The sequence below is a fragment of the Gossypium hirsutum genome, chromosome A01 (genome assembly GCF_007990345.1).
Source record: "Gossypium hirsutum isolate 1008001.06 chromosome A01, Gossypium_hirsutum_v2.1, whole genome shotgun sequence".
Lineage (NCBI taxonomy): Eukaryota > Viridiplantae > Streptophyta > Magnoliopsida > Malvales > Malvaceae > Gossypium > Gossypium hirsutum.
Genome location: NC_053424.1, coordinates 20,208,723 through 20,219,419, shown reverse-complemented (window position 1 = coordinate 20,219,419; position 10,697 = coordinate 20,208,723). Strand labels below are relative to the sequence as shown.

Here is a 10,697-nt window from a genome sequence, read left to right as displayed (position 1 = left end):
AGACCCCTGAAACTCCTCCTTGAGTTTGTCCCAGGCCTGCTTTGGAGTGTCACAAGCCATTATTCTTGTGAAAATAACATCAGAAACTCCACTTTGAAGGCACGACATAGCCTTATACTTCTTGGCACAGTCTTCATTGTGCTGCCTAATCTGGGCTATGGTCGGGTTGGCTCTTAATGGTGGTGGCTCAGTGTCATTGAGAACAACATTCCACAGGTCGTGTGCTTGCAGGTATGTTCTCATTTTCACTGCCCAGATGTTGTAATTTTCTCCAACAAAGACAGGTGGAGGAGGTGGTGTAAAACTCATTTTTCAGCAAGCAAAACAACCTCTTCTTCTTTTGTTTCAAACACAATTTGCTTAGTGACAGTGTACAACCAAGGCCCTCAAAGACTGAAAGCTCTTGATACCATTTGTTGGATAAATGGCAGTAGCAAAGAAAGCAAAAAAACGAATGAAAGAAAAACAAAAGAAAAGAACTCAGCATAAAATTTGTAACTGAGAAGTCATCATAATTTCATTCAAACTTTGAATATATGATGGTTACAAAAGTATTTGACAGTTACCTACTAATTTAACTGCTCTTACTTACCAAAAAAAAATATAGCAACTTGTATACAAAAGAAAGCTGGCATACCAGCTATTACATCAGTCAATCTTTCCTACTAACTTAGCTAACTCATTACAAAGATTTAGGCTAAGTTCCATAGGAACAAATATTCAAAAAAGTAATTTTATAACTGAACCAACTCCATTTCTTTGCTACAAAACAGTATAGCAGCTAAAATTGTACAATTTGCTGCTGTTGGTCTTTTGACCAATTTGTTGCTGTTGGTTCTTTGTTGCGATGCAGGCCACGGCTTCAACAGAGAGAGAGGATGAAGGCGGCCGCAAAGAGGACGGAGGAGAGGGAGATGAGGGTACGAGCAGGGAGGATATGTGGGTGAGTGCTAGTGGCATAGATGGATTAATGTTTCAGAATTTGGTGTTTTTGATTGAAACAAGAAATGGTGATGGAATGGCAATATTACAAAGTCAACAGAAATACTCTCATTTGCTGCCCTGGATCCAAGTCCTTTTCAACCTCAGTATTAAGCTTCTTCTTGTTTGTTCTGCTAACTTATTTCTGTTTTTAAATTCTGCTAGAAGAGGCCTTTTCATTTAGGCAAACGAGACGACAAATGTAACAATAGACCAAATTTTGTTTCTACACTTCAAGAACATGCAATTCACTCTGGAAAGACCTGCAGAAAATCTGCTGCTAATTAATTGCAGTTACAGTGCCTTGACGGTGTCAAAGTTTTTAACCAAATAAAGCACAAAGGAGGAAAAGTATCCTTTGATATTTATTTAATTCACGATACGATCTGGGTTGAAGATTTTGTATACATAAGGAATGCTACTATGATATTTATTTAATTCACGATCTGGGTTGAAGATTTTATATACATAAGAATGCTAATGGAAGCAACAACAGATAAATATTAAAATTATACAATAATGTGATACTTGAACTTTAATTTTTAGGTGTATAATTGTACTAAATTAAAATTTATGTATCAAATTACACACTAGACTGAAGTTCATGTATATATTTGATATTTATCCCCAGTATAAAATGAATTGTCTCATACAATCATACAAATATAAGTTTGAGTCAGTGTCACGGATTGTTGATTAAAATTCGTGATAAATGCACACAAAACTTTTCATAGAACTCAAATGATTAAATGAGGTTCATTTGATCTACTTGAATTGGTCTAGATTGTAAAACTTGCGGAGAAACCTATCTATTTAGCTCAATGAATATGAAAATTAATGTTAAGAGATTTAATAATTTTAGGAGATTTTATAGTCTCAAAGGATATGAGAAAATCTTTTAAAAAACATAATTTATAGATTCCTTTTAATTTTGTAATATTAAAGTATCTTGAAAAATCCTTAAAAATCTCAATTTATAGATTGACTTTAATTTTGTAATAAGAGAGGATCTTGGAAAATCCCTTTAACCATATCAATTTGTAGCTATCAATTTAATTTAAACTATTTCCTGGGGAGAAAAACTATAAATAGAGATCTACTATTCATTTGTAATCATCCTACTCAGTTATAATTCTTGAAAGTATAGAAACACTTAGTACTAACAATTGCTAAGCTTTCTGGCGGCTTTTCTGTTAGTTGTTAATTTCTTTGACTTTCAAGTTTGTTTTTGTTTTATTTGGAAGCTAAATTTCTTTCTAAAGTTGCGTTTTGTCAAAAGTTCAGTTTTAACGGCCTGGGAAAATGGTTATGGTGGTCGAAATAGTTTCCAAAGAGTTTATCAAACCCACTTCTCCAACACCCCCTCATCTTAGAACACACATGCTTTCCTTTTTGGATCAGTTCCTTCCTTCAATTTATGTCCCTATGGTCCTCTTTTATATGGACCAAGAAAGGAGCATTCCAGTAGCTGCCTCCAACTCCAGGAGGTCACAATTGCTTAAGGAATCTCTATCAGAAACCTTAACTCTCTTTTATCCCTTGGCTGGAAGGATTAAGGACCATCTTTCTATAGATTGTAACGATGAGGGAGCTTACTACGTAGAGGCTAGAGTTAACCGTCCACTTTGTGAATTTCTCAACCTCACTGATTCACCTTATGTTTCTCAACTCCTCCCCGCTGAACCTACATGGACAGCGACGACTGCAGGGGGTTATATAGCCATGATACAAGTCACCACCTTTGCATGCGGTGGCATTGCTATTGGTGCATTTCTTTCCCACGTAATCGCCGATGGACCTGCTGCTACCAAGTTTATCAGCAGCTAGGCTGCACTGACTCGCAAATGTGGTGAAGAAGCTCCATGTCCGAATTTCGACGCCTCTCTTGTCTTCCCACAGAGTGTGGCATACCCCAGGGAGGCAACCTTTTTAGCACTGTTAAGCCGGTTTGTCAAAAAAGGAAAATGGAAGTCGAGAAGAATTATTTTTGATGCCTCAGCAATAGCTGCACTGAAGGCCAAAACGGCAAGTTCAAGTGTACCAGATCCAACACGAGTCGAGGTTGTCTCCGCCCTACTCAGCAAGTGTATCAAGGCTACCTTCAAAGCAAAATCCGACATCCAGAAGTCAACTCTTATAACTCATATAGTGAATCTTCGTCAAAGGGCAAGACCACAAATCCCAAAACATTCAATGGGAAACTTCCTATGCTTAGCAGCAGCACTAGTGACAGCAAAGGAGACCGAGTTGGATAACTTGGTTTGCCATCTACGGAAAGAAATACGAAAAATAGACGGTGATCTTATTCCCGCCCTACAAGGAGATGGAGGATTGCTTAAATATTGCGAGTACATGAAAGAGATAGGTAAGGGTACAAATGATAACATTGATATTATTTTATTTAGCAGTTGGTGCAACTTTGGTCTTTATGAGATAGATTTTGGGTGGGGAAAGCCTACGTGGGTTACCTGCGCCACAGAAAGCAACTCAGAAATTGGGATGGTGAATACGATTGTTCTAATGGATACAAAAATGGGAAATGGAGTTGAAGCACGGGTGTTCTTGGAGGAGCAGCACATGGTTATGCTAGAGCAAAACCAGGAGCTACGTGCGTTTGGAATCTTGGATCAGAGTCCATTAAATTTGAAAGTGGGTTAATCTGTTTGAGATGATATATACACAAGAACAAGCAATAAAGAATTAACATTGCTGGATAAATTGGAAGAGAATAAATTGTATTGAAAATAGCTTGTACTATGATAATTCTAAATTGTGGTTTAAATTTTAAATGCATAAAATAATTATTATACATCATCTATGTATTCAATTTAATTTATTGATTTAAAATTCTATAAAAATTATTAATTGAAAAATATTAAATAGATTTGATAAAAAATAATTATAGTAAATTAAAAGAAGACAACTAACCCTTGAAATAAGAAAATCAATACAATTTTTTTTATAGAGAATTTATACAATCAAATTACTTACTTTAATTTTATAATAATATTTGAAAAAGCCCTAAAAATATAATCTCAAAATCATTAAAGAATTTTAGAAAACCTATCACACATGTATGTGTGAAATCACAAATGTGTATTTAAATTATTTATCATTGTCATCAATCTTGAGCTAATATCAAGTTAACTTGTGACACTAACTCAATCAAATACATTATTAACATATGTAATTGATGGAAATAATAAAATGTATATAATAAAATTAAAATTTATAAAAGTATTAAAACTTAGAGAAATTATAAATACCAAATCTGCAAGTTAGAGAAACTGATCTTATAAAACCTATTTGGACTATCACTCGTAACAAAATGATAACGTAAGTGACTAAAATGTAACATTTCAAACATAAATAACTAAAATGTAATCTGAGTCAAGTAAAATTAATTTTTTTTTTATAGTTTACCCTATAATATATTTAATGCCTAACTATTAAAAACTTAATAACTAAAATTTAGTTTTACTAAACGACAAATTACGGTCAATCAGTTATAATAGGTTGTAATGGGGCTTAGGTTAAGGATATTAAAAAGGTCAAAAAAGTCAGTTATAATCGAGATCGAGTTGATAAATTACCCAACTAGAAAAATAATCAGTTGCTGAATTAAGAGAAATTACAAACTAATTATTCAAGCTCAATCAAATATATATTTTTTTCATTTTCATTGTTTTTAATTTTTGATTTTTTTAGAACAAAAATAAAATTCAGCAATTCAAAAAAAAGAAACATAGTTAGACAACTAACCAAATCAAATCTCGACAAAAAAGGAGTCAATAACGAGGATAATTTTACAACATACATATGTGTTAATAAAAACGAGTTAGAAAAAAATGTATTAGGATCAACAGGGTTTAGGTTAAGTGGGTTAAATCCTAAGTGCCTCTATCATCTCAGTATATCAAATCAATAATGTTGTCTTGACATGCATAGTCGAAGCAAGTTCTAGAAAAACAAATCAAGTTGACATACTCTCAACTAAAAATAAAATGAACACGAATAAATATATGCTTTATAGGCTCAAAATCTTATAAAAAGTTGAAGGTTTTGATGTCAAACTTGCAAATTTAAAATATCAAGATAATACTTCAATTCAGGGAGACAACCTAGAATATTTATTTATGAAAAACAATTTATCATGATTGACTCTCTCGTGACTTAAAGTATAAATACATCAACGCGCAAATATCCACAAATAAATCCAAAACAACATCAATAAAAATTCCAAATAGAAACTAATGGAGGGTATGAGAAAATTACTTAAGCACAACAAATAATTTAGGGATTTTATCACAAATATATAAACAACCTATCCACGCTTAAGATGTACATTGTCCTCAATGTACAAAAAGATATTTACATAATAAGCACAATATCAAAAGAGAGGGAGAGAATTGAAACTGCCTTGAATATGGATGAAATTGCCAGAATAGTGAAAAAGCCAAAATTTAGGGCAAATCTAAATGTAGTGCATGTTTCCGAGCAAGCTAATAAGAAGAGAAACAAAAATAAATAATAAGATAAAGAGATTGCACACTCGAATAGAAACAAACATCAAAATAATAAAAATAACAGCATAATTCAAAATAAAAATAAAATAAAGCCGTCGCACCAATAAAAATAAAACAACTAACAAAACAAAACAAAAAAAAACAAAACAAAAAAATAAAAATAAAAGTACAACTAGAAATAAAAATAAATAAAGTAGAAAAACAAAACAGATCAGTGATTGTCGTCATGAGAGGCATTGAGATGGTGTGCCGTATAATCAGAATGAGAGATATGAAGGTGCTGACAAATCTGATGTAAATCCGCGTCGATGCTGTCGAACCGCTTAAAGCATTGCTGCTTAAATCAGTCAAATCGCTTGGAGAGGTCTTTGAGTGTAATAGTAGGAGTAGCGATAGGGTGACTCAGAGGAGGAGAACGAGGTGGGTCCGCATGGTGAGGAGGACCATCGTCAGAAAACTCCTCATGCTCATCCTAAGGGTCGGAATGAGATAATATGCATTGAGGTGGACCCACTTCATGCTATTGCTTGATCATCCTCATGTGACTCATAATTAATAATCCTTGCAGGATCAGCTGTCCAACTAATGTAAAAGAGGATGTCTGCTTCAGTGTAATGACCCGAAAGTCGGGTAATCGAAAAGTGTATTTTTGGGTCATCGTTTTCATGAAATAGATTCGTAAATATTTATTAAAAATATTTAGGAAGTTAGTTGTATGATTAATTAGGTTTTAGTTAGGAGAATTAGCTTGAATTAAGGTTAATTAGGTTTAAGGATTAAATTGAACAAAGTGTAAAAGTTTAATTATAGATTAAAGAAAAGTTGAGGGATTAAATGAGAAAATAAACCATAACACTTGTATAGTAAAAAGTAAATACAAGTATATGGTAACAATGAAATACATTTGTACAAATAATGTACATAAGTATAAAATAATTATAAATGTAAATACTTAATAATTAATTATATAATATAATAATAACTAAATAAATAAATAAATCAAAGTGAGACAATTGTATGGTAAAAATAATGTAGATGTGTAATAAATACATTTATGCATTTGTAATATATATATGTATTTACTTATTATTTAAGAAATAATAATTATTAAGTTAATATAATATTATATTAATATAATAAACATAAAGTAAAATAAATAAATAAAAGAAACAAAACAATAAAAGAAAGAACAGAAGGCAAACGAAATAAGGGAGAAAAAGGGAGAAAGAAAAAGAAAAGAAAATTAGGGTTTTAAATGTTTGAAGTTCAAGTGGTAAGTCAATTTAATCCATTTTCTTGTAATTTTTGAGTTTTTAGGATCCTAAAATAAAATACTACTTGATTTATGTTAGAATTTTGAAAATTGGTGAATTTTTAGATGTAGTTTATGTTGAATTAATTGAAGAATTAGATGTTAAATTGGTAGAATTTCAAGTTAGAATTGAATAAAGGATTGAATTGTAAAATAAATCATAAGTTTTAGTAATAGGGACTAAATTGAAAGAATTTTGAAATTATAGTTTTATGGTGAAATTAGAGAGTTGAAATTAGTTTAAAGTGGAAATTTGAATAAGATATGGAATTAGTTTGTAAAAATAAAGTTAGTTTAGGTAAGGATTAAATTGAAATTTAGTCAAAAGTTTTGTATAAATTGAAATATTCAATGTTAAATTGTGTGTATTGATGATTTTAAATTATTTTAATTCTGTAGCAAACGTTGAGCCGAAGACCTCGGCTAAGAAAGGAAAAGACAAAGTCAACGAGGATTAGTTCGGAAATTATGGTTTGTATTTCTATAATCTGAATTTAATAATTTTTATTTGTTGTATTTTAAATTAATGTGTATGGTAAGTATGTAACACCCCTTACCCGTGTCCTACGCTGGGACAGGGTACGAGGCATTACCGGACTTAAACACAAACAATCATGCAAACTGGGCCATAAAATTTTATTCATATTTTAAATCATTCTATCACATGTACATAATCCCTTATTTGGGTTTACGAAGCCCAAAACATACTTTAGAAAGGGTTCGGGACCAAACCGAGAACTTTGGAAAGCTCTGGGAAGAACTTAAAAATTTTTCTCATGAAACAGGGTTACACGCCCATGTGGACACAGGGGCACGCCGGTGTGACATCAACACACCCGTGTCCTCAGGCCTGTAACTCTTGGTTTATGACGTCAGCAAATAAATTGAACCACACTGCCAAGCCACATACCCGTGTCCCCAGGCCGTGTCCCTCACACGGTGGAGACACACGGTCGTGTCTCATCCCATGTAGTTAAGTCTTAGGCTATTTTTCAAGCCTTTTTGTTACCCTTACACGCACACACATACATGGATCCAATGGCATTCAACATCCTCAATTATGATACAAACATATCATTTACCTATCAACATGCAAGTGTTACACATTCCCACATTAAACCAAGACTAGTCATATCATAGTTATCTTTTTGCCAATTTATTTCAACTTATCATCAAACTTCCATGTTCAAAGCATTATTATTTTATCTCCATATTACACATTTAATTCATGGTCATAAAACATGTATTCAACACGCATGACATATTGCCAACCATGCATGACAAACAAACATAATCATATCTTCACATCATAAACAATAAATCATAACATGACTAGCTAGACTTATAAGTCATAATCAATACGAGCCACATCTCATGACCATATACAATAGCTCAAAATGGGCCAATACATTTGGCCAAATCATAATAACACATGTCATAGAATTAGGTCCCTATACATGCCACTCACTTGATAATTCTAATATATGTAACAATATTCCAAAGGTATTGGCTTGATAGTGTGATGCTGCCTCCGACGATCCCCAACCCCGAGCCGATCTGACAACACTAAAAGAAATGGAAAGGAGCGAGTAAGCTTTACGCTTAGTAAGCTCGCATGAAAAATAATAAGCAATGTATTAACATGCTATTTTTCAATTCCTCTCTATTTATTCAAAGTCCAGTTAAGTTGTTTTCTTGAGTCACGAGCACTAAATTAATTATAACTGGAACTACGGGACTTAAAATTTAGAACCGTTAATTTTTCTAGAAACTAGATTCACATATCTTCTTACCATAAAATTTTTAGAATTTTTGGTCTAGCCAATAAGTACAGTTTATTATTCAAATTCTCCCTTGTTTCACTATTTGACAGCTTCGACCTTTTTTTCACTAAAATTTATTTATCTCATAATACGGGAATCAGATGATGCTCTCGTATATTTCCCTTGAAAATAGACTCATTAAGGATTTTAGGCATGTAATTTATAACCCATGATTATTTTTATACAATTTTTAATGATATTCCAAAGTTAAGATAGGGGACCCCGAAATCACTCTGACCCTGTCTCACAAAAATTAATATATCTTATAATATGAAATTATTTTCTCTATGTAAAACTAGACTCAATAAGCTTTAATTTCATATCTTATTCAGTCTCTAGTTCGATTTCCACAATTTTTTGTGGATTTTCAAAGTAGGACTACTGCAGCTGTCTAAATTGTTTTAGTACAATATAATGATACCATCACAAGATTTTCATGAAATTTCTCTCATAAGTATCACTGATTCATTTTCATTCTTATCACAAGTCCATGGGTTTCGAGTACTTACCTGTGATATCACTTAGCACAACACTCGTCCAAACATGACAATTCATATGCATCATAATAGTATCATACAACATAAATGAGTTTATCATGGCAAGAACCCTTTTATTTCATTTCTCATATTAATCTCGTTGAATTTCTCGGAATCTCGATGGATATCCTATTCACCGTCAACTCATACAAGTGATCATTTTAAGTATACACTCCCGCAAAGCTCGCTCTGACGGCAGGATTACCAGTCCAGGCTAAACCCCCGTAATATAAACTCATAGAGTATCGTCGGGATTACCAGTCCAGGCTAAATCCCCTGCAACGACATCTACTCTAATGAGCTCGGATCTGAATTATCAGTCCAGGCTAAATTCAAATCCTAATCGGATTACCCGTCCAAGCTAAATCCATTTCAGCACACATATTCTTCAGGAGGCTAGATCACTTTACAAGTTCATGTCCGTCAATTCGTATTTTCCCTTTCTAAAAAGCACACTCCCGCGAACCTCCTTTCTTACAACGGGATTACCAGTCCAGGCTAAATCCCCTACAATGACATTTACTCTAATGAGCTCGGATCTGAATTACCTATCCGGGCTAAACCTGTTTACACATACTCTTCGAGAGGGCTATATAGGGACTGGATCACCCGTCCGGGCCAGATCTTTTTTACCATCAATTCCTTTTCAAGAATCCATCGAATATCCTATTTCATTCAATTGAGATTTTTCTTCCTCTTATTATCAATCATGTCAATGTTTCATAAATTTTCATACATTGAGAACTCAAATCATATTCTTATCAAGAGCATACATTTATCATATAATCGTCATTTAAGCAATTAACATGCCACACACATCGTATTTACTTGCAAATGAACTTACCTTCATTTTCACTATTTCACAAGTTATCCAACTTAATTAAAAATCATGTTATATCAAATTCTCAATATATTTATCTATTATATAGCAAGCCATCAATAATTGAACCATCAAACATTTTATATGCTACTAGTCATATTTCATTGTTCTCACAAATTTTATATACCATTCTTTCATCACTTTTCAATATATTAAATCATGCCATTCATGCAATAATAATATAAAATTTTCAATTCAAATATAGCATTGCAATATTATTGACACACGAACTTACCTCGGCACCAAAATAGTAAAAAGGAACCTAACCGTCGATTTTCTATTTTTCACCCGATCTAGGTCCAATCCTCGTTTTCCTTGATCTATAATATCACATTTAGTCTAATTATTAGTCACATTATTTAATTGATCCAAAAATAATATTTTGGCAAAATTACATTTTTCCCCTAAACTTTGTCAAAATTACACTTTTGCCCCTAGGCTTGTAAAAAATTTTTATTCAATTTCCTCACTCTTTAAGCCTAGCCGAACCATTTTCATAACTATAGCAAGCCACAATTCTCATCAAAACACACTTTTATTTCATTTTTACAACTTTTACAAAATGGTCATTTCAGACGTTTTCATCGAAAATCGCTTAGTAAAAGTCATTTATTTAACACCCAACACTCATTTTCTACC

At 32.6% G+C, this 10,697-nt stretch overlaps 1 protein-coding gene across 1 annotated transcript; it reads left to right on the top strand.

Moving 5' to 3' along the window:
* The first annotated feature begins 2,289 nt into the window (after window positions 1–2,289).
* On the top strand, window positions 2,290–3,639 carry LOC107917366 (acyltransferase Pun1). The gene is made up of 2 exons (XM_016846724.2): window positions 2,290–2,792; window positions 2,898–3,639. The coding sequence occupies exons 1-2, from the start codon at window positions 2,290–2,292 to the stop codon at window positions 3,637–3,639; spliced, it is 1,245 nt and encodes a 414-aa protein (XP_016702213.2).
* Window positions 3,640–10,697: the final 7,058 nt, after the last annotated feature.

Coding starts and splice junctions, on each gene's coding strand:
- LOC107917366 (XM_016846724.2), top strand. CDS start 2,290: ATGGTGGTCGAAATAGTTTCCAAAGAGTTTATCAAACCCACTTCTCCA. Junction 2,793..2,897: donor GATGGACCTGCTGCTACCAA/GTTTATCAGCAG, acceptor GGCATACCCCAG/GGAGGCAACCTTTTTAGCAC.